General features: G+C 56.4%; 4 protein-coding genes across 7 annotated transcripts in view; 2 read left to right on the top strand and 2 right to left on the bottom strand.

The window, feature by feature from the left end:
- CSNK1G1 (casein kinase 1 gamma 1) overlaps positions 1 to 7,138 on the top strand; it is a 101,262-nt gene extending 94,124 nt beyond the window's left edge. Inside the window, exons 14-15 of one of the 2 annotated variants that reach the window (XM_053954771.1) lie at positions 876 to 899; positions 3,851 to 7,138. In XM_053954771.1, coding sequence (XP_053810746.1) covers positions 876 to 899; positions 3,851 to 3,905 — 79 coding nt within the window. In that variant the 3' untranslated portion in view covers positions 3,906 to 7,138. The remainder of the gene's footprint in view (positions 1 to 875; positions 900 to 3,850) is intronic. The other variant, XM_053954772.1, reaches the window with a different exon arrangement.
- A 1,443-nt stretch (positions 7,139 to 8,581) lies between these two features.
- Positions 8,582 to 10,595, top strand: PPIB (peptidylprolyl isomerase B). The gene is made up of 5 exons (XM_053954569.1): positions 8,582 to 8,761; positions 9,240 to 9,353; positions 9,488 to 9,581; positions 9,977 to 10,161; positions 10,274 to 10,595. The coding sequence occupies exons 1-5, from the start codon at positions 8,606 to 8,608 to the stop codon at positions 10,394 to 10,396; spliced, it is 672 nt and encodes a 223-aa protein (XP_053810544.1). The 5' UTR covers positions 8,582 to 8,605; the 3' UTR covers positions 10,397 to 10,595.
- A 317-nt stretch (positions 10,596 to 10,912) lies between these two features.
- Positions 10,913 to 14,935, bottom strand: SNX22 (sorting nexin 22). Of its 3 annotated transcripts, none has more exons than XM_053954571.1 (6): positions 14,867 to 14,935; positions 11,860 to 11,943; positions 11,665 to 11,769; positions 11,462 to 11,556; positions 11,245 to 11,321; positions 10,913 to 11,142 (listed from the first exon to the last, which is right to left on the bottom strand). In XM_053954571.1, the coding sequence occupies exons 1-6, from the start codon at positions 14,933 to 14,935 to the stop codon at positions 11,009 to 11,011; spliced, it is 564 nt and encodes a 187-aa protein (XP_053810546.1). In that variant the 3' UTR covers positions 10,913 to 11,008. The 3 variants fall into 3 exon arrangements, with proteins under 3 accessions (XP_053810546.1, XP_053810547.1, XP_053810545.1); XM_053954572.1 differs by having other exon boundaries at positions 11,245 to 11,318; XM_053954570.1 differs by lacking the exon at positions 14,867 to 14,935 and having other exon boundaries at positions 11,860 to 12,054.
- Positions 14,936 to 15,527: 592 nt separating this feature from the next.
- Positions 15,528 to 27,666, bottom strand: SNX1 (sorting nexin 1). The gene is made up of 15 exons (XM_053954568.1): positions 27,505 to 27,666; positions 24,341 to 24,443; positions 23,357 to 23,490; positions 22,759 to 22,825; positions 21,647 to 21,690; positions 20,569 to 20,710; positions 20,028 to 20,106; positions 19,704 to 19,779; positions 18,913 to 19,026; positions 18,692 to 18,785; positions 17,570 to 17,775; positions 16,830 to 16,973; positions 16,429 to 16,509; positions 16,059 to 16,130; positions 15,528 to 15,932 (listed from the first exon to the last, which is right to left on the bottom strand). The coding sequence occupies exons 1-15, from the start codon at positions 27,634 to 27,636 to the stop codon at positions 15,882 to 15,884; spliced, it is 1,539 nt and encodes a 512-aa protein (XP_053810543.1). The 5' UTR covers positions 27,637 to 27,666; the 3' UTR covers positions 15,528 to 15,881.
- Position 27,667: the final 1 nt, after the last annotated feature.

Raw genomic sequence — 27,667 nt, 5'->3', positions numbered from 1 at the left:
TCCAGGAACATCTCCAGCCCATGTTTGTGCAGCGAGGCCAGGTCCAGCCCCCCATTCTGTGTGCTAGGGAGACGTCAAGCCAGGTGGGAAGGAGTTGTGCCACCCAGGCCCTATCCCACAGCACATGGAGCTGTCCTGTCTCTCTCCAGCCCTTGTTTGTGTGCTCCCAGAATGGTTTTGGAGGTGCTGGGAAGCAGAGCATACACTGCTTTGCATTGACAGGTTTGGTGTCTCTTGTAATTCCCAAGCATAGTGATCTTCATTCTGTTTGCTACAGGGAGGGCTTTGTCTTTCCTTAACATCTCTGATCACAAATCCCCTTGGGCACACAAAAAGGGCAAAGGACTTTGGGATTCTGCTCTGCAGAAAAGGGTGCCAGAGAAAGCTGGCAGGAGCTGGAGCTGGGCTCTGTGTTTTGAGATGATGTGCTGTAGTGAGATGGGCTTTCCCTGGCACTCCACAGGCAGAGCCGTGCCAATGGAGTGTGCTGGAGAAAAGCTCTGGATTCTGGCAGTGAGTGTCACTGGAGGGCAGGTCCCAGGTGTAGATCTTCATCAGGCCCTTCTGCTGCTGGAGCTGCAGGGGACAAGAGCTTACGGTGGCCCAGAGTTCCTTTCTGATCCCAGCCCCAGATAAGAACGTGAGGGGTCTGGTGCCTCCGTGGAGAACGGGTGTTTGTCAGAGGCCTCGCGCCCATGGAAGAGGTGGCGAGGACAGAGTGGTGTGAGTGCTGGGGCGGGCGGCGGGCAGGCCTGGTGTGTGTCTGCCGCTCTGCACTGCATGTTTGCATGGCTGCAGTGACTCGCTTCCATCCCACCTCTGTGAACTAATCGCTCTTTCTTCCTTTCTGTGTTTTTTCTCTATACTCTCTGTAGCTGCCTGAAAATGCTCAACTTGTGGTGAGTCCCTCTCTCCAGTCCACATGCAAGGGGGAGCGGACCAGACTAGACTGGAGTTGGCAAAACCAAACCCACCAAACACTAAAAAGGCACAAAGTCAAAGCCAACCCAGAGCTGTTTTGATTTTAGGACCATTTGCAATATTGGGGAGGGCATGGGCTGTGTCTGACCGGCCACACTAGGCTGAGGGATTTGGCTGATCTCTGAATGGATGAATGCAAAATCAGATTTTAATCCTTTCCTATTTGGCTTTCCATCTTCCCCAAACGTTTACGTCTGTGAGCAGATGATGCCTGATGGAGTTGGGCAGAGTCAGGCCGAGGCTGGCTGAGCCTCTTGCAGGAATTCCTCACGCAGACAGTTACAAAGGGAAACCCCACACTGAGTATTGAGGAGAGGGGCCAGTCACTTCCTTGGCAAGTCTCTTCTTGGAGAAGCACAGGCCAAAGAGGATGGAAGGACAAGGCCAGGGACCCCTTATTAGTGACAGAGCCCCTACTCAGAGAGGGTAGGTGGGAGGTGGCTCCTTTCCAGCCAGTTGAGATGCAGATGAATGGGCTTCTCCAGGAAAGAAGGGGTGGAAAGGTTGGACCAAGCAGTGGTCCAAGCCCAGCTTGGGGCTTTATCGGAGCTTTGAAGCTGCGGCTGTGGTGTCCCAGTCTCAGGTTGTCCCAGCAGGTGCCCCTTGGGGAAACCACGTACCCAGTAAATGAAGGACCAAGCAGACACTCAGATGAATTTGTAGGTTCCAGGGTGGGCTGATGGGTGGAAATTGTCACAGAGCAAGGGAGCCAAGCCTGTGTGTGGTGAGGAATGTCCTTGTTGGATGGGAGACTGACTCTGCCCTGCTCTCCATAGGCATTGCCTCCAATACCTCTGGCATCTCTGGCTTCTCTGTATGTCGTAGTCTGGGGCTGTTCTCTTGGGCATCATCTGCATGCAGATAGATCACGTTCTGTAATTGTCAGCCTGCCTTATCCTTTTATTTTGGTGTTTTGCCTCTGCCTGTCTGAACTGCCAGGACTTCCTTTCCTGAACCCTTCCCTGGACCTCTGAGTAAGAGCCTAAAAAGACAGTCACAAGGAAAACCAGCCAGAAGTCAGTCAGCTCCCTTTGTTTGGTGCCCAAGGAGTCGAGTGCTGCTCAGCCCCTTCTTCCCTTACCCGCTGCATGCAAAACCATCACTCATGCATCCTCCACCTTCTCCCTGTGACGTCTCCCTTACTCACCATCGCACAAGCCATGAAGGAAGGTGGCTACTGTGGGAGAAATGCTGCAACAGGCTAAAGCAGGACATGGTGGCAGATGGCCTGGGACAACAGAATGCCAGAGCAGTCCTGGGGTGGGGGTTCCAGCCTGGGATGGGGGTGCTGAGGTGTCAGACAAACACCTCAGGGTGGGTGGGCAGCAATGAAGGCATCATTTGCCCTGCAAGGACAAGGGCTTTGCATTTCTCCTCGTCCCACTGCGAAACTGGACCTTTTCGGGAGCCTAGAGACAAATCATGGACATCAGTCCGTGCACTGGGAGGGGTCTCTCTTCTTGGGGGGCGCTGGGAGCTCTCCATGTCACAGGGAGAGTTGTTTGTTCTCCCAAGCAGTCGATCTGTGCTGGCAGGCTCAGCTTATGGCAGGTTGTGCTCACACATCGCTTTTGCACCCCAGAGTGAGGCTTGTGCACCAGGGACAAGTATCTGGATGAGAGTTCCTCCAGTTCTGAGAGGACAGGAGTGTAAAGCTGACATTCCATGAAGGACCCTGTGGAAAACAGTTTGGAGAAGATGTTAAGAATGGTTTGGAATGTTTTTAGCCTACAACAGATTGTTGTAGGAAAAAACAGTCTTTGCATCCTTACGTTTGCCTGCCAGAGCTCAGGGAGCATTTGAACAACACTCCCAGGCACGTGGTTGGATTCTTGGGGCTGTCCTGTGCAGAGCCAGGAGTTGGACACAATGATCCTTATGGGTCTCTTCCAACTCAGGATCATCTAAGACTTAGTAGTCTACTCTGGTTGCTTATCCAGGCAACCCTTCCAGCAGCCTGAAAGAGCAGTCTTCCAGCATCACCCCAGGCTTCTCCGGGGACAGCTGTCCCAGCAGATGGAGAAAGACACGTAGTTTGGGAGGACTCACACAGATGTGCAGAGCATTCCTGACAATGGGCTGAGGGTAGAAAGGTGTTGAACATGTTCAACGCCAAGGAATTCTGCAGGAAGCCAGGAGGAGTTTAGGATCTGGATGACTGCTCCCAGTGTATCCCACAGGGAACCCACCACTCCTCACGGTTCAGCTGCGTTGGGCGTTCCTCTCCCCACCTCAGCCTCCACTCTCCATCCTTCTTGCTTCCCCTAATCCTGTGCACAACCCTCACATCGGATGGGGGAAGAAGCAGGGATTCTGCATCCCGGCACTGAGTGATTGATCCAAGGTGGAAGCTCTGGTTATCGTGAAAGGTTCAGTAAAGAAACCTGGCCTCTGAGCTGAGGTCTCTTTGGAACTTGTTTTTTTAGTGAACAGTAGTGAAAACCATGTGTCTTGTGGCTGGGAAAAGCAGCCAGAGCTCACCTTCCCAGTCCACTTCCTCTGGGGTGGGACAGAGGGAGTGGAGCACCTGGGTCCCTGTTTTACTGCTTTCCCAGATTGCTCCTTGTGTTCCAGTGGAGCCTGGGAGGGAGAAGCCCAGCTGGGAGGGAGAAGCCTGGCCGACACTCTGGGGCCTGGCAGCGAGACACCCCAGCTGGCCGTGGCTGGTTTCCCAGTCCAGGCTGGTGGTGTCATCCACCCACCAGCACCTGCCCCCGGTCCTGGCAGCGTGGTGGGGCCCATCACGGGCAGAGATACTGTTGCATGAGGACAAGTCGGGGGATGGCGGGGACATCATGGGGACATTGTGGGGACATCACAGGCTGCTGGGCGCGGGGCTGACTCTCCCTCCTTGTCCTTTGTGCCCCAGGTGCTGCTGCTTCTTTAAGAGGAAACGGAAGAAGACGGCTCAGCGTCACAAGTGACCGGTGCCTCCTGGGCCTTGCAGGAACCACCACGCCTGCAGCTCCTGCCCTGTCTTACTGGAAGGGGCTTCTCTTTAGGAGGGAGGAGGAGGAGGAGGCATAGAGGAAGAGAGAAAAATGAAAAAAAAAAAAAAAACAAGTGACATTTTAAACCAAAAAGAGAAGAAAATGTTCCAAAACAAACCACTCTGGGGAGGATCTGCTGAATGATCTCCCTCATTCACTCCAAGCCTGAAGCTCCTTTTGGGACCAGGACTGTGGCTGGCTCAGGTCTTGGTCGCCCTGGGAGGGGGGCTGGCTGGCTGACCCTCCTTCCCATTGTTTACGGTGAAGGCATCATTGACACAAACCTGAGGACTGTGCTTAGTTCCTGTTCACTTTCCTCCCCTCCCTCCCCTGCACTCTGCTCCTCTGTCCTCCTCCCTCCTTAATTAAGTGAAGAAATTCCATAGGCTGGATTGGCTGTGGAGAGGGCAGGAGGATGCGGGGCAGGCAGGAGAGTTGCTAGGAGAAGGGCCTGACTGCTGCAGCAGGAAGAGACAGGTTCTCTCTGTGGCTCCTTGGGAACAGTTACACTGTAATGTGCAAGCTGTGAGAAATTTGCAATCTACTGTTCCAGTTAGGGTTCCCCCCCCCCCCCTCCCTTGACACCTCCCTCCTGTGACAGTAACAGAGCAGTGTGGATTGTTTTAAAGAAGCTGACGTCGTTGCACTTTTTATTATTTTTAGCATTTACAGATGCACATTGTATCTGTGGATCTCTGCGTGGCCACGCCAGCGCAGGCAGACATCCAGCGGGGAGGATGGTGGGGTGCACGGAAATGCCCTTGAGTGGGGATGTCCACAACCCTCGTGCCAGTCTGGGGCTCCTGACGCCCACTTTGGGCCGTGCGCTGAGGAAAGCATACTTGAATTTCCAGTCACCCTTCCTAGCTGCCAGTGAATGTCCTTTCCATGGTTTCCTACACCGTGCCTGACCCAGCTGGCCAGGAGAGGCGAGGCTGATACCCAGCATGGGCCGGAGGGAGCGGCATGGCCTTTGCCAAGCCGGAAAAATTTGTGCTGGTCTAAGAGGTAGATCAGAATTGAGGTTCCTGAGAAACAGCCATTTCCTGAAGCGTGGGTAGCCAGGAGCCTTCCCAAATCCCTCCTTGGGCTGGTTGGCAACCTTCTGCAAGAACATATTAGTGGGAGGAAAGCATCCCCAGCAGGGGAGAGGATAATTCATGCCTTAACACTGATCCCATCTCCTGATGGTCAGATAGGTTTGACCGGAATCGCCTTCACATCCTCTCTGTGAGCATGGGGCAGGTGCAAGTTTGCCCACACCATCCCACCCCCAGAGCAGCCACGGTTCTCCTGCACCACTTTTAGCCAAACCAATAGCAAGGAAAGGGCTTGGTGTTCTTTGCACACCCAGAAAAACAATGAAATCTTGCATCCAACTGCAATGTTTCCCAAATTGGAGGAGATGAGGCTGCCAGGGGTTACTGGAGAGGTGTCAGGAACTCAAGCAGCTTTGGGGAGGTTATAAGTAGGTTCATTGGACTTTGTCTTTCCACGTGTGACACCAGATCAGGCTGGAATAGTTTAGTTGTCATAAACTTGGGCCTGGCTTACCCAAAAATCATGGAGAGCATAGAGGGAGGAAAGGGAGACGCTAGATCTCATTATCGTTTATTTGATTTAATGCTAATCCATGTAGCTTGGAGTTCACAGAGCAACATTGCCAGGAGGTTCAGTTTCCCTGGCTGAGTGAGGAGCAGGCTTAGAGGGCAGGAGATCAGCCTGGGCAGCAAGCTCTGGGCTTGCTCCTTATGCATTCCTGAGTCAGGCAGACACTGGTGTGGTGCCAGGGTGAAAAAGCCTCCCTCCTGGCCAGGATCCCTGCAGGGCGTCTCCTCCATTCTCTGCTGCGTTCTCTCCATGCCTTATCCCAGTGGGCGCAATGGAGGCGCAGAGCCCTCGGTTCATGCATGCACCTCCTTCCTTCCCCCTTAGCAAAGCACTTTCCTCCAGCCAGGCCATGGAACAGGGCAGGAAGGGCACCCCTCACCTCCCGCAGGCACCTGCCAGGTGTGCGGCCCTGTCCCCTCCTGCCGCAGGGAGGACACGGCCATGGGCACATTCCACCTTTCTCTTTCCAAACTCCTCCGCTGCCAGTGGTTCCCAGAAGCTGCGTCTCTGGCACAGGCATTCCTCTCTCTGCTGTAGGAAACCATGGTTTGGCATCTGGGGAGGGTGTCCAGGGGCACAGGCGCTCCCTGGGGAGCTGCCCTGCCCACTGCCAACAGAGCTGGCCCTGAGACACTTCCGTTGCTGCCCTCCCAAGCCCCACTAAGTGCCTGTCACCAGAACTCTATTCCTTCTGCATCTCCTGCCATGTTTGGTCATTCCTTGCTGCCTCCACTCAAGGAGCAGCTTGTAGTTGCAGCATATGTAAGTGTTTGCAGGGTGAGGGAGGGCGGGGGGGAAAGGGGCCATTCTCAACAGGTTTTGTTCCTAAATGTTTTTGGTTTCTTTTGTTCCGTTGTTTTTTTGGGGTTTTTTTTGGGTTTTTTTTAAGTGAATGTATTTGATCGTTTAGAAACTTTCCTGACCTTGTTTTTAAGTGGGTCGGTTTGAAAGCTGTTTCATGGTGACCCACTACAGCTTCTCTCCGGAGATACGGTGTTCTTTTAATCCTACAATGATGTGTTTGTAGGGGAGGACTGTCCCCCCACAGCATGCTGGTAATGCTCACTTGTACCAAGCCCTCTTGCACTAGAATCGTACGTTGGACTCTTCAAAAAAAAAAAAAAAAAGGGCAAAGATGTGGGGTGGCTTTTTAACAAAAAAAAACTAAAAAAAAAAAAAAAAAAAAAAAGAAAGAAAATAAAGCAGGTTACCAGCAAGTCCTGTGCTTGAGGGAACCGCTCTGTCCCCAGGGAGCTCGGAGGTGACAAGGAGACGCAGCCAGACTGAGCCAGCCATGCTGTGGTAGGATGTAGGGCATTAACCTGGGCAATCCCTCCTCTCCTTGCTGGGAGCAGTTGGCAGCCAGGAGACCCCAGGCAAGGAGAGGGCTCCTGGGGGCTCCTGGCGCAGGTGCCTCTGATGCAGCTCTCGGCCCTCCAACGTTGCGATGCAGTCTTCTGAGGTATCAAGTGAGATTTTTTTTTTTTTCAATAAAACATTGCACTGCTGCATTGTTCTCCATGAATAGAAGTATTTATTACCTCAGCCTGACCATGGCACTTGTGTTTTGTCTTCCTTTGGCTCTACTGGGCGCTTGTGTCACCCTCTGCTTTCCTTGGAGGGGACAAGGGGGTGGGACCTCGTGGGACCTTCTCAGCACTTCGTGCTTTACATCCGTGCATGGAGCTCAGCCAAGGCAAGGTGGGACGGATTTCCCTTCTCCCTGGGCACACACATTCCCACTTCAGACGTCCTGGAATGCAGGATGCCTTGTCCCTGAGGCAGAAGGAACCACAGGGAGAGGGGTACTGGGACCTGCCCCCTTGGCAAGGCTGTGGGATAAAAACTGAAGGAAGGAGTGAGAGAAGGCCTAATTCCTCTTAAATACCTGGAGAGGCCAGGCTGGAAGCATGCAGGATTTTCTGTGGTGTTGTAGATGCTTAGCACCATCACTGAAGGTGTGTGTCACTGCCCATGGCAGGGGTTAGACTTGTAAAGGTCCCTTCGAACCCAAACTGGTTTGTGATTGCAAATCCTAGAGTTAGTTGAACGTGTGGGAATTAGGTTTTCATCAGGTCTGGGTCAGTGTCAATCCCCAAAAAGATAAATCTCAGAGGTGGAGATGTGGGTTCCAAGGGACAGGGAGGGAACCTTTGAGGTTCATCTCCTTGTCAGAGTGCACGCGTCCCCAGACAAATTTTTGAGAGCGGGAAATGAAAGCTCATGCTAAAAATGGCACGTTCAAGGCTGGGAATTAGGGGAAAAAACCACACGAGAGATCACAGTGTGGAGCAGGTTCCAAGCGTGGAAACATTTTGGTTCCGGTGCCTCTGAGTGCGCAAAGTGCCAGCTGCTCTCAAAGGCAGTTGGGCTCTCGGGTGGCATCTCTCCAACGCGACTGCTCAGACATTGGAGCCGCAGCCACTTAGCTCGCCGGGGGCTCGGCTCGTCCTCCCGCCGCGGGCGCGGCCACCGAGCGGTCACCGGCTCCGGGAGCTGGATGTCCCCCTGCGCCGGGGGCCGCGGCCGCTGCTACCGGGGACACACCAGGCCCCGAGGACAAAGCCGGAACAGCACCCCCGGCGGCCTCAGCTCCCGCCCCCCGGCGGCCTCAGCTCCCGCCCCCCGGCGGCCTCAGCTCCCGCCCCCCGGCGGCCTCAGCTCCCGCCCCCCGGCGGCCTCAGCTCCCGCCCCCCGGCGGCCTCAGCTCCCGCCCCCCGGCGGCCTCAGCTCCCGCCCCCCGGCCGTGCCCATTGGCCACCACCACTCTCTGTCCCGCCCCTCTCCCGCCTCCTCCCCCTCAGTGGCCAATCATCGCGGCGTTCCACTCATGATTGATAGTGCCGTGGCCGCCCAGCGAGGGGCAACGTGGCATACGCCCGCGTCCCGCCCGGCCGGAAGGAGCTACCTTGCCCCCCCCGTGGACCCTGTTGGTCGCGCCCAGGCGGGCGGAGCGGGCGGGCGCGCGGCGCGGGCGGTACCAAGACGCGGTGCGGGCGGGGGTGCGCGGCGGGCGTGGCCGGATGCCGGCGGCGCGGCGGGCGCTGTGGCCGGGCTGCGAGCGGCGCAGGATGAAGGTGCTGGTGGCGGCGGCGGCGCTGGGCGCGGCCCTTCTGCTCCTACTGCCCGCGGCCTCCCGCGCCGACGAGCGCAAGAAGGGACCCAAGGTCACCGCCAAGGTCGGGGGGGGGCCGAGGCGAGTCCGTGGGGGCAGAGCCCGCGTGGGGCGGGGGAGACCTGGCGAGGGGGAAGTTGGGGTGGGGGGCCCAGGATGGGCTGGAGGGGTCTGGGATTGAGCGGGCCCGGACGGGCAGGCTGGGGTAAGGCCGTGAGGGAGGGAGGGAGGGTCCAGTGCGGGGGGGGGGGGTCGGGGGCACCTGAAAGGGGGGAGGCGGCCTGGAGGCAGCTTGGCCCAACTCTGGGGAAGCTGATGTAGGGGGCCTGGGCTGAAGGCCCGGGGGCGGGGGGAGTCTAGCTGGGGTGAGTGGTGAGGCTGCTAGGGGGATGCAGCCAGGGGTGTGGGGCACCACCCTCCCTCACCTGGTGAGGCTTTGGGCCTGGTTGGAGTTGGTGCGTTGGACTTTTGGGGGTGGGTTGGCCCAGCAAGGTGAGTCTGGCTCCCCTGATCCCCCTCACCTTCCTCCACCCTCCCCCAAGGTGTTCTTCGACCTGCGGATCGGTGAGGAGGATGCGGGCCGTGTTGTCATCGGGCTCTTCGGCAAGACAGTGCCCAAGACGGTGGAGAATTTCATGGCCTTGGCCACCGGAGAGGTGAGGGACCCATGGCACCCTGGGCCGCGCCTGCCCCTGCTTGGGTCCTGCTTGGTGCCCTGGGGCAGCACTGGGGCCACAGAGCTCTGGTCTCTCCCTTCGCCTCACTCCATGTTCTCCCTCCACACCCCCAGAAAGGATTTGGCTTCAAGGGCAGCAAGTTCCACCGTGTGATCAAGGACTTCATGATCCAGGGAGGAGACTTCACCCGCGGTGACGGCACCGGAGGTAACTTGGTGGATCCAAGCCTCTGTCTTGGAGCGAGACAGCAGCCGCAATTCCAACCACTGCAGGGCTGTCCCTGGGACCAGTGCAGAGCTGGAGCTTGGTGGAATCAAGTGGGCATGGAGCTCACAAAGACATGGCCTCGGAGCAGAGCAGAGCTAAGTGCAGGGGTGCTGGGAGCCTCCTGCTCCGGTCCCTTGGCATGACAGCCCAGCCCCTGGGGTGCTTCCAGCTCCCTGCAGCAGCCCATGTCTCATGTATCCCTGTAACATCAGTGCTAGTCTCTGCTCTGGAATTGCTCATTCCCCCACCCAGCTTGTGTTGGAGCTACCACCACCATCACCCCTACCCCGACATATTCCATGAAACCACTGTGGCCTTTTTGTCCCCACTTTTAGGAAAAAGCATCTACGGGGACCGTTTCCCTGACGAGAACTTCAAGCTGAAGCATTACGGGCCAGGCTGGGTGAGCATGGCCAACGCTGGCAAGGACACCAATGGCTCCCAGTTCTTCATCACCACCGTGAAGACGCCGTGGCTGGATGGGAAGCACGTGGTGTTCGGCAAAGTGCTGGAGGGAATGGTGAGGGATGGGAGAGGGAAAGGGGTCAGTGCTCCAGGGAGAGCAGGACCGGGCAGGGCTTGGCCGAGCTGGCTCTGCCCACAAGTCCCACTCTCACACTCTGCTTCACCAGGACGTGGTGCGGAAGGTGGAGAACACAAAGACAGACAGCCGGGACAAGCCCCTCAAGGACGTCACCATCATTGACTGCGGCACCATCGAGGTGGAGAAGCCATTCGCCATCGCCAAAGAGTGACGGGACCAGGCCCTGCCAGTCTGTGAGATGGGGGCTGCTGGGCTTCCCCTGCCCTGGGGCCACCGGCTCCTGCTGTGTCCCAGTGCCCAGCCCCTCTCGCTGCTGCCTCCCAGCCACTGGGACAGGGCACAGGCTGCTCTTCCATCACTTTTGTAAGAAGCACATGCACCAATAAATGTGACCAATGTGTTTTTTTAAAGAGCTGCCTCTCTCCTGCCTTCAGAGGGGTGCAGATCACTCTGCATCCCTCACCCAGATGTACCCCTCAACCTTCCAGCCCCACTTTTAACCTTCCTGTTTCCACGTCTCATCCAGCTGGCCCTGGGTTTGCTTTGCAGAATTCCACAGCACAGCACTCTGCCAGTCAGTCAAATCCAGATTTATTGCACAAAAGCCTGGATGCAGAGAGGTTTCCAGCACCATTCAGCATCCAAAGGCTCATACTGCAAGCCCAGAACAACAGGGGGGAAAGCAGAGCTCCTGCTCTGCCAACAAAGGGACTTTGCATGGTGGTGAGAGAGCAGTTCCCAACATCCCTTTGGCTTCTCCCACCATTTCCCTGCCCCAAGCCCAGCAGGAAGGAGTGAGTTTCACCACAAGGATCCTTTTCTATCACCACTGCATCCCTGGGTCCTGGGTAGAACTCATCATTCCAGAGGCTCGGGGTGCTGCCTGGCTGGGGACACAGCTCAAGGGGAGGTAGAGGCCCTGCAGGACCCCGCTGAGGATGGTGTTGGGGAGCAGCTCTGTGAGGAAATGGGGGCCCTGTTAAAGGAGGAGCACCTTTGTAGGGCCCAGAAGAGCCTCTTGGAGGTTTTGGAGACCTGCTCCACAGCTCTGCTCCTTACCGGTGCCATGTGGCTGCACATAGGGATCCCAGCAGAAGCCTACAATGGGGCGCTGGGAGGGCAGGAGTCTGGTGCTGCTGTGGAAGAGGGGACATCAGTCCTCAGCCTGTCCCCACCATCCCCACCCCTGTGTACTCGGGGTGCCTAACACAGGGCAGGGGGGCAATCCCAGTGCCATGTGGGATAACCCTGGTGCCAGCAGAACTCATCTACTCACGGGGGGCTGCTGGCCTTGGGGCTCTGCTGGCACCGCCGCACCTTCAGGAAGTCCAGGATGTCCTGGGGTAGCTCCTCATTGTGGTACAGCACACCCTGCAATGCTCCAGGGGGGGTCAGAACCCCAAAAAACCCCTCTCAAACCCACCACCATGTGTTCCTCACCCCTAAAAACTCACCCTGAATCTGCCATACACTCCTCACCTGCAGGTAGACCTCCAGGGCCTGCCGGCGCTGCTCCAGCACTTTGGGCATCCAGTTGGGGACATGGCGTGTGGGGAAGTCAGGGACCTTGCAGGTCTTCTTGATCTGAGGAAGAGTGTGGGGGTACCAGGGCAGGCCAGAGAGGATGAGGCCAGACCTCCCATGTCCCCTCCCTGCAGAGCTGGGGGCTCTCACCTGCTTGTGCAGTGCCTGGAACTCGCTGTAGCGCTTGGTCACTGTGTGCCGCCGGCCATTGCACAGCACCTCCACCCGGAACACCTGCAATGGGGACAGACAGTGAGTCCTCATCAGCCCCAGCCTCACCATCCTCACTGTTCTCACCATCATCACCCTCACCATCCCTCATCATCCTCATCAGCTTCAGCCTCATCATCTTCACCATTCTCATCATCCTCACCACCCTTATCACCCTCACCATCTTCTTCATCCTCACCACCCTTATCACCCTCACCATCTTCATCAGTCTCCCAGGGAGGTAGGGGCTGCTAACGTACACACCTGTGGAGAGCACTTGAGACACTTCACCTCCACTTCTCTAGGACAGGCAGAGACCTCCAACCTCCAGGGCAGACCCCAACACCCCCATGGCCAATGGGGGCACCATGGGACCAGGCAGGACCCCCAGAAGCAGATGGGACACAATTCTCCCCTCCCAAGGGGAACACAGCAAGGTGTGACATCCCAACTCCCACCAAACCCCACCAGACAGTTGGGACCCTGGGGCTGTCAGGGACCCCCAAAACCTTGGGTGTGCAGGGACACCAGGAAGGGGCACATGAGGACCTCATACCAATGGGACAGAGGGAGGCGACCCATCTTTCCCCAAGGTAGGTAAGGCCCTCTACCTAGGGATAGTCATGGATCTCCACCCTCCCGGGGAAGACAGGAAAACCCCTTATTTCCCCACACAGCCAGGGGTCCCCCCACTCCACTCCCCAGGGCCAGTGGGGATCCCCCAGGCCAGGGATAGCCCCTGCTTCAAGGGTGGGTCCCTGAAGACAGACAGGCATCTCCATCCCACAGTGCCACAGAGGACCCCCCAGGCCAAGGTAGAAGAGCAGAAGACCCACGTCAGAAAGGAAGCCTGTGGGGACCTCTGCCCAGCACCCCGTGGGCCAGGGACCCCCATCCCCTCCCTGTTACGGGCTTTGTGTCCCCCTCCCCAGAAAGGAATCCATGAGGACGGCTGGGGACCTCTCCTCCTCAGGGCAGATGGTCCCATCTGCCCCTCTCTCCCCCTGCCTCCTCACTCGCCTGGATAGTTGGGATCCCTGGGAGGAGGGAAGGGCTGCTGGGAACCCCCAAGCACTTGGAGCATGTGGGGACATCCTGGTGGGCAAGCAGGCACCCTCACACCCAGGGCAGAGGGGGCACCCAGAGACAGACAGGGACCCAACAGCCTGGCCAGGGGGCATTTCATCCTTGCCATTCCAGGTGTAAAGTGTTCTCACAAGGACCCTTCAGGGGCACTTGGATGTTGCACTCCTGGGGGAAGGAAGGACACAGCCCCATCCTGGGGGCACAGGGATATGACAAGGACCCCATGGGAACAGAGGAGACACCCTCAACAGTGCCCCTTCCCCACCCCTTCCAGGGGGAGAGCATCACTGTCTGTCCTTCCCTCTTGCCCCAGCAGGGATCCTCTGGATGCATGCAGGGACAGCCACTCCTGGGCATTTGGGGACAGCAGGGAGAGGGAAACTTGGAGACATCCCACCCCCAGGGCAGACGTGGGACACACATCCCTGGGGCAGATGGGGGTACCCAGGCACAGACAGGGACCCCGTAACCCTCTGGAGTCAGAGAGGATTCCCAGAGTAGAGGAACACCCCAGAGGGTGGCCCCTGGGCTACCCCTGGGACAAGTGGTGTTCCCCAGTTACACCTGGGAACCCTCAGTCCCTGACACACATGGAGATACCCTCCTGGGCAGGTGAGGGCCCTGTGGGAGCAACAAGATCCCCAGAACAGGACCCCGGGGAGGGACAGGAAGAGCCTCCAACCCCTGGGGCAAATGGAGGCACCCCTAGGATGTGGGGAATCCTGGGGACAAGGCAGGACCCTGCACCCCCAGGACAAGAGGGAAGTTGTGGGACAGACACACTCCCAACTTCCAGGGCAGAACGTGCCCCCGACAGGGGCCCAGGGCAGGCAGAGACCCCTGGGGCAGGTGGGGACCACCCAGGGATACTTAAGGACCTCCAACCCTTGAGGCTGGGACACTTCAGGGTGGCCTGGGGGAACGAGGGGACCTCCAGTCCCAGAGCAGGTGGGGCATCCCAGGGAAGGAAGGGAACCCCCAGCCATGGGGGACACAGGGACCTCTCGCCCTTTCAAAGGTAAAGGGTCTGTGCTCCCCCCGGCTGGGACCCTCAAGGGACAGGCAGAGGCCTCCAGCCCCGTGGCTCTCCCCCAGGCCAAAATAATCTCACCTTGCCCATGTCCCCCATCCCCTCCTTCAAGGGCAATGGGTCCCCATCGGCAGCGACCCCGTGCGGATCTCTGCCTGCAACCCCCGGGTCGGGGATCCCGCTGTGTCTGTCGGGGGCTCGCCCAGGGATGTTTGAGGTCCTCCAACCCCAGGGCCAGGGACACCCCCACCGCGGGGACAGGGGGCAGTGCTCGGGGACGAACAGGACACGGGGGAGATGGGACATGAGAGCCCACCAGGCCCTGGGTTAGGGCGGAAGCACCGCTGGGCAGGGAGAGACCCCTGGGGAGAGGTAGAAACCTCCAACCCCCGCAGGCAGCGGGAACAGCGGCAGGCAGGATCCCGCACAGCCGGGACCACAGGGGACCAGAGACACCCCCTTTCAAAGGCAGAGGGTCTGTGCCTGCCAGCGGCAGGGACGGCCCAGGGACAAGCAGCGACCTCCATTTCCAGGGCACGTGGAAGACTCCTGGGGCAGAGGGAGACAAATCCCCCCAGGAGCATAGGGTGACTCCCCATGGGAACTCGGGGGCTGCCCCCAGTCCTAGGGCAGCTGGGACCCCCCAGAGCAAGGACCCCTGGGGAAAGGCAGAGACCTGCTCTCCCGGGCGGGTGGGGGATACTTGGGGACAACAGGCGACCTCCAGCTCCCGGGGCAGAAGGAGACAGCCTCAACCACGCTTCCCTGTGGGCAGCCAAACCCCCACCCCCGCGGCAGGGGACCCGAGCCCCGCACAGACCCGTCCCTCACCGTGTGCGCCCGCTCGGGGCTGCGCGCAGCCGCCGGGGGCTCCGCCGCGGGGATGGAGACGGCGATCATGGCCCGGGGCACGGCGGGGCCGCGGGCGGGACGGGCCGGGGCGGGACCGCCCCGGGCGCCCATGGCGGGGTCACAGCCCCCGGAGATCCCGGGACGATCCTGCGGCGCCAGAGCAGCACAGGGGGAGGGAGCAGGGGAGACGCCGCAGGGAGCCGGTTTACAAGGATAAGGGGAAAGGAAAGAGGGAAGTCAGCCCAAGCTGCCTTTTCTCTTTTTTAACGGGTATCGGTTTTGATAAAACGCACACGCGAGGCTGGGAAGGGGGGAAAGGGCAAACCTACCCCGGGTAAGGGTGGGGGGTAGGAGCACCACAGCCCTAAGAGCTCCAGCATGGATTTCTGGGGAATACCACGAAGTGGGATTGCTACAGAACCCCACTGAGCTCAGATCCTAAAAACGGCTTCCACTGGAGGAAAGGCAGAGAGCCAAAGCCTAATCAAGAGTGAGGACAGGTGGCCAGAGCAGCATCCAAGGTCACCTCTGTCCCGTCACAACACGGGGGAGGCTATGCTGCTTCCCTCGGCCTCCACAGGATCCACCGTTATCCCTCCCCACTCCCACCCCAAACACCCAGAGCCTGTTTGCCCTGATAGAAGTTTTATTACAGAACTTTAATGGCACTGCAGGAGTAAGATAATTCATTAGAGCCTTAAAACCCAGCCTGAAAAATAGATATTTACCAGATCTCATTAACCCCCTGGCTGCGGGTCTGGTCTGGAAGCAGGAAACTAGTTTCTCTTCAGTAAGAAAATATATGTTGCTAAATGAAAAATATACAGTTAGAAGAGTTACTGGCTCACAAGCTGTTCTTCTGGGGGTGACACCTCTACCAGCTCCAGCATGTGGAACAAGGGGTCGCTCAGGTGGAAAAGAGGAGGAGGAGGTATAGTGTATATATAAAAAAAAAAAAAAAAAGGCAAAATTCAGGTTTGTTTGCTCAGTCCAATTAAGAAATGGCCTTGGCTTCGGGCAGGAACGCTTCCCAGTACTTCACCAGCTGCAGGGAGGAGAGGGAGAGAGTCAGGAAGCCTTGAGGATGGAGCTGCAGTGCAGGGGGTCATGCTTGAGAGATTCACAAGCGTGGCCTGAACTTGGACATAAAACCATGTCAGGGACCACTCACCTGTTGCTGAGAGTTCAGTAACGTCTCAAGGTATTTCGTGACGTGGTTTCTGAAGTCCTTAGATTTCTCTTTCTGCAAGAGATGGCTATGAGGCTGGACCAATCACCAAAACCCTCTAGATTTTGGGAGGGGGAAGGAAAAACCACCAGGATTTTCCTGTTCCTCCTGGGGTCCTGTGAGGAGTCCAGCATACGGGACACAGAGGATCTTTGCCCACCCAGCTTCATTTTAAGATTCCCTGTGGGAAAGTCCCCTCAACCAAAAGCCCTCAGCAACACCCCAGCTCACACATGTTGGGATTTAGGGATGCTGCTGTGCCAGGAGGAGGGGCAGGAGCCCAGGTCAGTGCCAAGGGCTGCCCTCAACGTACCTCAAACCGTATCACTTCCTTGCGGATGACGGCAGAAATCCGCTCAAAGTCCCTTTCGTACTGTGTCACCCGGGACTCCCACTGCGGAGACAGGAAGCGCAGTTTGGGGACAGGAGAAGAAACTCCTGCCCCCCTCTCCATGGGGCTCTGGAGCCACGACTGTACATGTGAGAGGTGCTGCTGGAGCAGAGCTTGGTCTTTCCAGCCCTTGTCACCACCTTGGCATGCAGGACCACAAGCGGCCCCTCCTGCAGCCTCACTCGAGGCTTAGCCCTTGGTGTAACTTGGCCACAGACATCTGTCCCTCCCGCTCAGGAGGTGCCCCCCAGCCCAGAAGGCTCCTTTCCCACTGGAGCATGGAGGGCAGGAACAGAGCAGAGACCCCACGCTCTGTTCCCTACCTCCGAGATCTCATCCTTGGCCTGCTGCAGCTTGTCAGGTTTGTTTGCCCACAGCAGCCTGGCCTCCATCTCCCTCTTCTTCTGGAGCATGGTCTGGGCATCCTGCCACCGCTGCCAGGTCTTCATGCGCTGATCAAAGGCTCCCTGGAGGGAAGGAGGGGCAGAGGCCTTCTGACAAGGGGGCACTGGAGGTCCTGGACCAAAGCTGAGCCAGAACACAGATTGGGTCCTGCTCTGGAGCATCCACAGCTCCTGTATGGACCAGTGGACCAAAGATATGGTGGTCTGGCCTTTGGGGCAGGAAGGGGTCAACCTGCTGGATTTGCTACTCCCATGGGATTGCTTCTTCCCAGTGCACCAGATGGGCTGTGTGGACTTGATGCCCGAGTTCAGGAGCACTCAGGCTCTGCCACAGCAGGCGCTTAGCAGGTCAGTTTTCACCCCCTGTATCACAGGTTACCAGCTCACAGCTTCAGCCTTCACCTCTGGAAGGGTTGGGTCACCCACAAGCCACGATTTGCTCCACATCCCCTCTGGAGAACAGCAGCACAGCCAGGCCTCACCTACAACCATTTTCCAACCTAACCAGTGCACTCCTGGACAATCAGCAAGTTTTCCCTCTGCCTGAAGAGGCCAAGCCCTGTATGCCCTCTGGTCTGTCCTGTGCTTGAGTTTGGAAGACCTCCAGGCATCCCTAAGCCTAAGATGGGTATGAGGAGCAGGAGCAAAGGAGTCCTTACCCTTACAACCGAAAGCAGCCGGATGTAGTCCCCCAGGAGCTCAGCCAGGAGGAAGAAGTCATTGTTAGCCTGTTCATGGTGCAGCTGCTCAATCTTCTCCTCCACCTCAGCCAGCTGGGACAACGCCCGGGACAGGGCCGTGTTGTCCTCTGAGCTTCCCAGCATGGCCAGACTCTTGGCAAACTGGGCCGTGTTCAGTGCCAGCTCTGGGGAATGGGATGAGGGTCAGGAGATGGGCCTGGCTGCACCAGGAGCTCCCACAGCAGAGGGTTCAGTCCTTGGAGCTGCCTTTCCATAGCTCCAGGAGATACCAGCTGGAAGAGCCAGGCAGAGCTAGCAGCTTCCAGCCATGAGGAAAAGGGAAGCAGCTGAGCAGAAGGACAGGCACAGCTTTGCAGAAGTCAGTCAAAACATGCAGAGGAAGGAAAACATCCTCACTCCCAGAGGTCAGCTCTGCTCAGGTTTGCTAGAGCAGCCTTCTGGCCCATGAGGTTAGGCTGAGGGAATTAGGGTTGATCAGCCTGCAGAAGGCTCCAGGGAGACCTCAGAGCCCCTGCCAGTGCCTAACAGGGCCCCAGGAGAGCTAGAGAGGGGCTTGGGAAAGGACCTGGAGGGACAGGACAAGGGGAAATGGCTTCCCACTGCCAGAGGGCAGGGATGGATGGGATATTGGGAAGGAATTCCTCCCTGGAAGGGAACTGAGGCTCTGGCACAGGTTGCTTAGACAAACTGTGGCTGCACCATCCCTGGAAGTGTCCAAGCCCAGGCTGGACAGGACTTGGAGCAGCCTGGGCTAGTGGAAGGGGTCCCTGCCCATGGCAGGAGGGGGTGGAACAAGATGGACTTTAAGGTCCCTTTAGCCCCCAAGCCATCCTGGGATTCTATGATCCCACAGGACACAGGTTCCCTTCCACACTACCATCCCAAGCTTGTGGAGCTGGACAGAAGAACCAGAGTGACCATTTTACATCTGTCTCCCAGGAGGAAGGGACAGAGAATCCTTTATATCACTGTCCCAGCTCCTTGGAAATGTCCCTAGGACACCTGGTGACCTCCTCGAGGCACGGTGCAGGGTGTGACTGTCCCACCCCGAGGCCAGAGTGCACGGCGTTGTTCCATCACCTTTGCGGTGGTTCACCAGTGTCTCCACCACAGCGTGCAGCTTCCGCAGCCGCTGGTCCTCGCACTCCACCTCCTGCAGCTTCTCCTCGAACCACTGCAAGGGGTAAATGCAGAGCTGATTCCCACAGGTGGGGCTTTCCCTGCACCCAAAGCTGGAGCTGGGAAGAGCACACGGCTCCGGAGCAAGGACAGGGATGGCCCAGAGGTGCCCCAACACTTACGATGTCTGATTCGTTCATCTTGATGGTCATTTTACTGACAGCATCCGTGGCTTTGTTGAACATCTTCATTATTCCTGCTCCACTCAAGGTCTGGGTTCCTACTGCTCTTGGGAGCTGGAAAGGAATGGAAAAGTTTGCTTTGCCGCAGGAGATGGAGCTAGGCTGGGAGAGCTGGGGCTGTTCACCTGGAGAGGAGAAGGCTCCAGGGAGACCTCAGAGCCCCACTGAGTGTTTAAAGGGGCTCCAGGAGAGCTAGAAAGGGACTCTGAACAAGGCCTGGAGTGACAGGACAAGAGGAAATGAGTTTCAACTGCTAGAGGACAGGGACAGATAGGATATTGGGAAGAAATTCCTAACTGTGAGGGTGATGAGGCTCTGGCACAGTTTTCCCAGAGGAGCTGTGGCTCCCTCATCCTTGGAAGTGTTCCAGGTCAGTGGATGAGGCTTGGAGCAATCTGGGATAGCAGCATACCAGTGGGTGGAAAGAGATGGGCTTTTTAAAGTCCCTTCCAGCCCAAGCCATTCCATGATCCTGTTTTGCCAATGAGGTAACTGCTGAGTGATCTCTCCCTGCCCTTACCTCAACCCACAAGACTTTTGTTTGTTTTCTCCCTCATGTCCAGCTGAGGGGATGGTTCAGCAGCTTTGGTGGGCACCTGGTGCCAACACCAGCTCTCACTCTTACAGGGTTCTGCCACTTCCCGCTGAGCTTTGCAGGATCCTGTCTCATTAACTGCTCAAGAACCATTTCCTTCAGCACTTCCAAGGATACCTTACTCCACCCTACTGACCTCCTCCTTCTCCAAGAACTCCCTGACATCCGGGTCTTGCAGCATGGTTGGATGGCTGACCACTCTCCGTAGGTACCTGTGGGAGGAACAACTCCAGGAGTTACCTTGGCTGTAGCAAATCCAGCTCTGAGCCATCACAGCAACATATATTTACTCCAGAACAGCAGTTGAGGGGCTGGAAATCAGAGCCAAAACAATTGTTCTAATTCAGCCACCAGGTCCCCTATCTCCCTGGGGAATTTGGTGATGTCACCATGAAGAACAGACCTGCCAGACCTCTCTGAGGTCCCTCACTCAGTTCAGGGACAGCTGATGGGGTCATACCTCTCTAGAGCAGCCCGACGTTTTTCTAGGAACTCCGCAGAGGAGGAATCTTCTTTCCCAACTTTCACTTTGGTCATGCCTAGCACAGAGGGAAGATGTGATTAATGAGCTGCTCTAAACTCTACACACAAGGTAAAGTGTAAAGTATTACAGACTATCAGGGTGACAGCAGAGGAGAGGAATCTTACAACAGGAATTAGACTTTAGAAATTTGAAATCTGCCCATACCCAAGGAACTGACACGCAGGAAAGAAGCAAATCAATGGGCTGAACTCAAGTGAACAGCAATTCTGTGACACCACAGAGGTTTTACAGGTGAGGAGGCATCTGTGAACTCCATCAAGGATTTAATCCAGAGCTCCAAGTATGGAGCCAGAGCTTTGTCTGTGCCACAGAACTCAGATTATTTTCCTTGTCTACTCTGCAGCTTCCCTGTCAGCTCTGAGACTGCTGCAGGCCAATCCTCAGGCACAGAGCTCGCCATCGGGACTCACAAGAGCTGTGAAGTCCCAGCACTGGTGCTGTGCAGCTCCTCACTCACCTATGAGGCTCTTCTCAGGCGGCGGAGGGACAATGAACCCGTTCTGGGCGTGTTTCTCCGACAGCTTCTCGTAGAGCCCCAGGAAGTCACTGAACCTCCTTTTGACTGAGAACTGCTTGCTCCTGAACATTGGCATGCTGGTCTGGGGAAGAGATGACACTTGGGTCACACTCCCCCAGGAAAGCCTGGCCCTGCCAGCTCTGCCTGCTGGCACCTCTGGGATGAAGTGGGACAGTACCAGCTCTGCAAGACATGAGCAGTGAACAGAGCAAGTTCTGGCCCAGGTTTTCCACAGTTTCTCTTCCAGCTGGGTTCTCCCTGGAGCCAGCAGCAGAATTAATGGCATTAAATAATGAGCAGCTGTTCCTGCAGCCATGGACTGCTTAGTAAGCCCTGCCCACTGCCTAATCCCATCATCCCTGCTCCACAGAGGAACAGGGACACACCCCTCAGGCCACCTAAAGACTACAGGGGCCACCACTGCTTTGGACTGAGTTTGCAGAGCAGAAATTAAGAATAACAAGTCCTCTAGTCTCTTCTTCAGACCACAGGTTGCCTGTAGCCCAGCAGCCATGGTACAGGCAGCTGGAGCAACTTTCCAGAGCCCAGAGCAGGACTCCAAAACATTCCAGCAGCTGCATTTCTTATGGAAACTGAGGGGAACAGGTCCTGATGTGAATGTAGCTACAGCAGCACCTCTGCAGAGAGCGTCGAGCTCAGGTCAGCTCAGTCTGATGCTGCCACTGACACAGAACCTTCAGCAGCAGCCCCAGGCTCAGGGACTCTCCCAATGGATGTCATTCCTGCTGCTCACTCCAATGCTTGGCATCCCTCTCAGGCAAGGCTGCAAAGAGGTAGCTGGCTGTGAAAATAAAGCCAGTCTCCTTTCAGATAGATTCCAGCCCTATTCCTCCACCAGGCTCATCCTTTGTGGATTGTAACTCCTGAATCCACAGAACAAGGCATTCAGGCCTCCTGTTTATTTAGGTCACTGCTGGCTTGGCTAAGGATATACAGTCCAGCTGCCTTTAAGCATGGAAAAATAATGGAAAATTAGACACAGAGGGGTTAGACTTACCTGTGTTGACACTTTGTAGGCTACGTAGGCATTCATGCCATCCCCTAAGGAAAACAGAAACGAGGTGTTGGGACCACAGCATCAGCACTTTCCACTATTCCCTGAACACAAAGCACAAGGCTCCTGACCTTTTCCTGCCTCAGTAATCCTGATTTTGGGTCTGATGGAGCCCTGGATCTTCCTGCAAAACCAGAGGCAGCATCCTGCTGCATGGCCCTGGACTCCTGCCCAGCAGGCACTTCCTAACCTGCTTATGCCTCCCCACACTTCCTACGGGAGCCAGCACTGACAATTGGGCACTTGTTGTGCCAGCAGCCTCTGGGCTGGCTCCACACATCTGCTCAGACCCCAACAATTCGGAGGCTGTGGGGCACATGAAACAGTCTATTCACGGGATGCAAGTCAGGCTGGATGGGGCTGGATCCTGAAACACCACAGGCAGTTTGCTCCAGCTCACACAGAAATCCCCTTGTTCACCTGGCAGTTCATTTGAAGGGCATCCTCCAAGCTCCAGTGCTACCCTTAAGATATATCTGATTTACACCTCCCAGCTCCAGAGATCACAAGCCATGGAGTGGGAACAAGCTGCCACTCGTGGGGCTGCTGTGCTGTCTGGGATCAGATGTTACCTTGGGTTTTCTGTACCCCAGGAACTTCCACGTAACTGGTCTTGACACTAGGACCCCTCTTTCAATAGACAGAAACCCTCTTGCTTCTCATTTTGAAACCAGAGTTGTTTCCCTGGCAAGCCCAGCTTCCAGGGAATGTGCCAGAGCATGGAATAATGCACTCAGTTTCAGGTTAAGGGAGTTTTGCTTACCCCATGCCAGCTCCACACAGGGCAGTGCTGCCTGGAGGTCGTGCCAAGTTGGTCACCACAGTGCCAGGCACCAAGAATCCCAAAAACCTGGCTCTGGGCTTCCTAGAACCTGCCTCTGCCTTGCTCGTTCTCACCCTGGGCTTTGTGCAGCATCATTTCTTCAAGATGCCAGAAGAAGCCTTGGAAACGTTACTCAAGGCTCTGGTTTGTGCTTAGAGACAGCCCAGAGGCAGGAGCTGCAGGGCCCAGCCTGGCTCCCCCAACCCTTTCACCATGCAGGACTGTAACTCACCAACTTTCTCCGGGTCACTCACTCCCACAGTCAGGTCAAATTTGTCCTCCTGCTCCTCCTCCTCCAGCTGTTTGGAGAAAGCACAGAGGAACAGCAAGTCAAACCCAGGAAACCTGGGTTTAACCCACCCCAGACCATTATGGTGAGCTTGTCCCTCTGCAGGGCACCTCTAACACCTCAGTCTGGCCAGGACTGTTCTATAAAGCCTTCCAGCTCCTTGTCGTGTCCAGGCAAGGATCCCAAACTGGGTTTGTTGTTCCCAACCCATTATCTGCCCAGACTGATGTACAAACTGCTCAGCCCCAAGAAGAAACTGCAGAGTTCCAATTCACAGCTTGGACCTCAGGACCAGATCCACCACTGTGATAGCTCTGGAAGGAATCTGGACCTCCACATGAGCAGGAATGTCACCAGGCTGACCTGAGCCCCACTCCAGCGGTATCAGTCTCAGACTGACAGCCCAAAATGCAAATCGGGGCATTCAATAAGGCAATTACATATTAATTACATCATTTAAGATTCATGTTTACAACTGAGTGCACAGAGAGGTTCCTGCCAAAGAGAGTTTGAAACCCTCAGGACAGTTTGGAATTCTCACCTCCTCATAGCTCTTTGAAAGGTTTCTAGAAGAACTTGCTGCTACATCTAATGAGGGCAAAGGACTGGATGTTTTGGCCACCTCCTTCTTCTGATTGTTCTGAGTGTTGTCAAGGGATAGCTCCACAGTGGCATCTGTCAAAAGAAGTTTGCAAGGGTCAACCTCTGTCTTGGGGTTTCTGGAAAGGCAATTGCAATATTCTCTGATTCATGGGATTCAGGAAGTAACAACAGTCTTAATTACCAAAGAAACCCATAGGGAGAACACCTGTAAGCACTGGGAAGAGCACAACAAAGCATCATCACTGCAGTAAGAGCATTTGATCAATCCTGCTGGACAACATCATGTTAATCCAATGAACTTCTTATTCCAGAAGAAGCCAGGCATCACCTCTCACTGATCACCTCCTTGCTGTGTGCTTGAGGAGCTGCACCCTGGGGCAGCTAAAGCCAAGGCAGATTTTACCTGGCACTAGGCCAGCCTGGGAGGAAGGCTCCTTCCCAGGTCACCTCTCCTCCTGGAGGATGTAAAAACTTCCACCTCTTAGCAGAAGTATCCAGAATTGGCCCTCAGCCCATCATGCCAGGGCTGGGGAATGTCTGACCCTCCTCATTTTCCCCTGCTGAGGGGGGATGTGTTTCCTGTTCCTTGGGAACAGCCAGGTCTCTACTAGAGATGCTTCCTCTACTGGCTTGGAGTCAGGAGAAGGTGGAGAAGGAAAACCCTTTAACTTTGAGGAGACACTCACCACTTCATGCCTTAAGGCAACAAAAGCAAGCCTCATTTTAATCCTCTTCAGCTCCCAAACAGTTACTCCTGTGGCAGGATTATCCTAGAGACCTGGCAGAGGCTGCTCCGACCTTCCTGAACACAACTCCAGCACAAGTGGACTTGAATGTGTGTTTGAGATAAGGACTTTTTGAATATTTTAGGACTATCACTCCAGGCCTGGAGCTGAGAGAGGCCCAGCACACACAGACTCACCTGCAAATAGGTCCTGATCGTCCTGCTCCACATGAACTCCATTCTCTTTGGAGGAGCTGCTCACAGGGAGAGGAGGTTCTTCTTTCAGGGCCGGGGAGTTGCTCTGTGAGAGGATTAAAAGGTCAAAGACAGGTCATTTACACTGAGGGATGGAGGAGCAAACACATCACCTTCGTTGTCCACCATACTGTGGCCTTCAGCCACTTTTAAGGACGACAAGAGTCACAACAAACTCTGGAGCCAGTTTCCACCCAGAAAGGACCATCCTGGCTGCTGGGAGCAGGCTTGGGGACAAGGGGACAGCCCACCCAAGAGCTTTTCTGCCAACCAGTCCTCCCCACCAGAAGACAGAGGTGCTTCAGCATTCCTGTTACAGATGCCTGCATCCCAAATCATCCCTCATTTTGCAGGCAGACAGATATCCCAAGGAAGAAGGGGACAGCAAGTGCTATTCTGTAGGTCCCAGCAGAGAACAGAACAGGTCTTTGATGGGCAGTAAATGGAGCTCTATTAGAGACTCCAAACCAGCAGCTCCTTGGCACCCTCTCCAGCAAGGAAGTGCCATCGGATCACATCGCTCCTAAAGGAATGAAGCCATGCTGAGGCAACTTTTCTTTAAGGTGGGCTCATGTCTTTGGGTGGTAAAAACAAAATAGCCATCAAAACACTCACTTGAGGGCAAGAGCTGCTGTAATTTAGGATGTTTTCCTAGAGGAGGGACTGCTCCCAGTTTGGATCACAGCAGTTAAAGGCACAATCTATGTGTGTTAGTGATGGAGAGTGGGGAGCAGAGACACTCCATGCCAAACATCCCCCCAGAGTCCTTCAGACTAGTGTCCAAGCCAACAAGAGGACTGGTAGCAGTGGTGACGTATAAGGAAAGGGCTCACACAGCTCCTCTGCTCTCCCAGGAAATATTCAGGCTCATGAAGAAGTCCACTGCGCATGGACAAAGTGGTTTTCTACTGCAACTGCTTCCTAGTTTGCCTTAAATTTAGTTCCTCAGTTCCTTTAGTTCCTCAGACATGAAAGTACCACACCCTGTTCCTACTTCTCCATCTGCTGCTACAGAGGAGCTGTGGCCTTGTTAGATCAGCCCATCCATGACACCAGGCATCTCTGGGGCTGGATCCAGCACCCCCCAACATCACAGGTGCAGGCAGAGATTCCCCCGTGCCAGCCTGACGCTCACCACAGGGAAACAGAACTTGTTTGGGCAGAGCTGATCATTGGAGGCCTCCCTAGCAAGGGCCGTGGTCACACGGGGATCCAAGCTCTGTCAACAGACAGATGAGGTCCAACTCTGGTTCTGCTCAGGTCTGACCCAAACGCTTCCTTGCTGGTGATGCCCAGGTGCTGCTGGGGCTCCTGAACACCAGCAGCCAGGCAGATCTGCCTCCCCTGCTTCCCAGAGAGTGTTTTCCTAACGTTCAAGGGCAGAGACAAGCAAAGCCACCAGGTCACAAGAACAGGCACATATTAGTTATGACAGTGGCTTCCACAACATAGCCAAACACCTGATAAGCTGCTGTAGCTCACCAGCCTCCCCTTCCAGCACAGGGATGTGTGATTCCCATGAAATCCCACGGCACTCGGTGCTCGCCCCTCTTAGTGGGCCACAAACCATCAAGCCACCTCCTACATCCTCCATTTCTTCACCAAAGAAAGGTCCTGAGAAGTTCCAGACCATCTCCATGACCTGGTGCCTGCCATAGGTACCAGCACCTTCCTCTTGCAAGGCCCAGGGCTGGACTTTCCCAGGTTTCCAAACATACAGCCCAGCTGCTGTTTTGCCCAGAGCAGCGCAAGTTCCACCCTCACAAGGTCACAATCTATCCACATTCCCTCAGATCTCCCTTTTTCCCTGCTGCAAAGGGGAAAACACAAGCACGGCTCACAGACACCAGGCAGGAGCTGCACCAGAAGCAGGGCAGAGACAGCTCTGGCTTGGGTGTCAGAAGCTTGGCCAGGCCATTCCCAGCAGGTTCATTTGGTCATGGCCACAATCGCCTGCTCGAGGCCTCCCTAGGCTAGAAAACTGCAGAATGTTCCTGGAGAACTTCCTGCCACAGACACCAACTCCTCCTGTGCCACCAGCTGGATCAGGCAGGCCAGAAAAAGTCTGGGTGAGGTGGGCAGAGGCTCCTGAAGCTCAGGGAGTCAATCCCACAGCATTCCAGCCTCTGGAAAGGGCTTCTGTGGCCCCTCTAGCTGAAATCCTTGCTCCATGAAGATGCTGATCCCAAGGACCAGAAGCCAGTGGGGAAATTCAGCTGACTGGGATTCAGCCTGGGAAAACACCAGTCAGTTTTAACTCCCCTCCTGCCTGCTGGTCACTGCCTGGAGCAAGCCTGGGACAACAGCAGCACAAGTTAATGCCAACAGCCTTCAGCAACCTGGACTTGCTGCACAGGAGACTGCTGGAAACAAGGAAAGCTGCTGCCACCCTTCACACCTCCACCTTCAGCACGGATTTGTGCAGCAGCACCTGGTTTGCTGAACAAGTACCACCAAAGCCTCCAAAACCCTCCTGCATCCCAGCACAAAGCCCTAGTGAGCAGGGGACACTGGATGCCTCCTGTCACCTCACCCCCCTCAATCTCAAACTGCAGGTACCGTGGCAGCCACACCAGCACCCTCTGGATGCTGAGGGGACCTGAGCTGATGATGCTGGGGGAAGGCAGATGGGGCTTCTTCCCCCAGCGAAGCCTAACAAGCTACGCAGTAAAGAGGCTGAGCTGTGGCTGCCACTGCAGGATGGTCGTGAGGGACCTTGAAGCCCACCTCGTTCCACCAGCTGCCATGGGTAGGGACACCTTCCACCAGAGCAGGCCGCTCCAAGCTCCACCCAACCCGGCCTTAGGCAGTAGCTCTGCAGGAACGGAGAGGGGGAACGGGGAGCAGCCGAGCACAAGCCTTTCCTCAGTCCCACAGCCACGGGAGCCGCTCTGTGAGCCCCACCCGGGCCCGCGGCTCCGTCTCTGCAGCTCCCCCTGAAGGGAGACGAGACCAGAGGAACCGTCCCCCCCCTCTTTATTCTTGGGGATTCAGGGGCGTTTCGCACTATTTTCACCAAGCCAGGAGGATGCCCCGGGCAACTCCTCGCACACGGGCCCGGCCCCGCAGCGCCCCCGGGGCGGCACGCCGCCCGCGGCCGCACTCACGCTGCCGGTGAAGATGTCCTCGCCCTCCGAGTCGCTGTCGGGGGCCCCCAGCCCGCGGTGTTCGGGGAAGGGCGGCGGGCGGCGCTCGGCCGGGGAGGGCGAGCGGGACCCGTGGCTGCCGCCCGACGCCATCGCCGCCGCTTCCGCCCGCGCCCGCCCCGCC

This window comes from Vidua chalybeata, chromosome 13, assembly GCF_026979565.1.
Source record: "Vidua chalybeata isolate OUT-0048 chromosome 13, bVidCha1 merged haplotype, whole genome shotgun sequence".
In the NCBI taxonomy this organism is placed as follows: Eukaryota; Metazoa; Chordata; class Aves; order Passeriformes; family Viduidae; genus Vidua; species Vidua chalybeata.
This window is presented reverse-complemented; position numbering and strand designations above follow the sequence as displayed.

Coding starts and splice junctions, on each gene's coding strand:
- PPIB (XM_053954569.1), top strand. CDS start 8,606: ATGCCGGCGGCGCGGCGGGCGCTGTGGCCGGGCTGCGAGCGGCGCAGG. Junction 9,582..9,976: donor CCGCGGTGACGGCACCGGAG/GTAACTTGGTGG, acceptor CCCCACTTTTAG/GAAAAAGCATCTACGGGGAC. Junction 10,162..10,273: donor GCAAAGTGCTGGAGGGAATG/GTGAGGGATGGG, acceptor CTGCTTCACCAG/GACGTGGTGCGGAAGGTGGA.
- SNX22 (XM_053954570.1), bottom strand. CDS start 12,024: ATGGTGAGGGTGATGATGGTGAGAACAGTGAGGATGGTGAGGCTGGGG. Junction 11,770..11,859: donor TCCAGGCACTGCACAAGCAG/GTGAGAGCCCCC, acceptor ACTCTTCCTCAG/ATCAAGAAGACCTGCAAGGT. Junction 11,322..11,461: donor CCCAAGGCCAGCAGCCCCCC/GTGAGTAGATGA, acceptor CCTCTTCCACAG/CAGCACCAGACTCCTGCCCT.
- SNX1 (XM_053954568.1), bottom strand. CDS start 27,636: ATGGCGTCGGGCGGCAGCCACGGGTCCCGCTCGCCCTCCCCGGCCGAG. Junction 22,826..23,356: donor TTTCAAAGAGCTATGAGGAG/GTGAGAATTCCA, acceptor TTCTCCAAACAG/CTGGAGGAGGAGGAGCAGGA. Junction 17,776..18,691: donor ACTGGTGAACCACCGCAAAG/GTGATGGAACAA, acceptor CCCATTCCCCAG/AGCTGGCACTGAACACGGCC.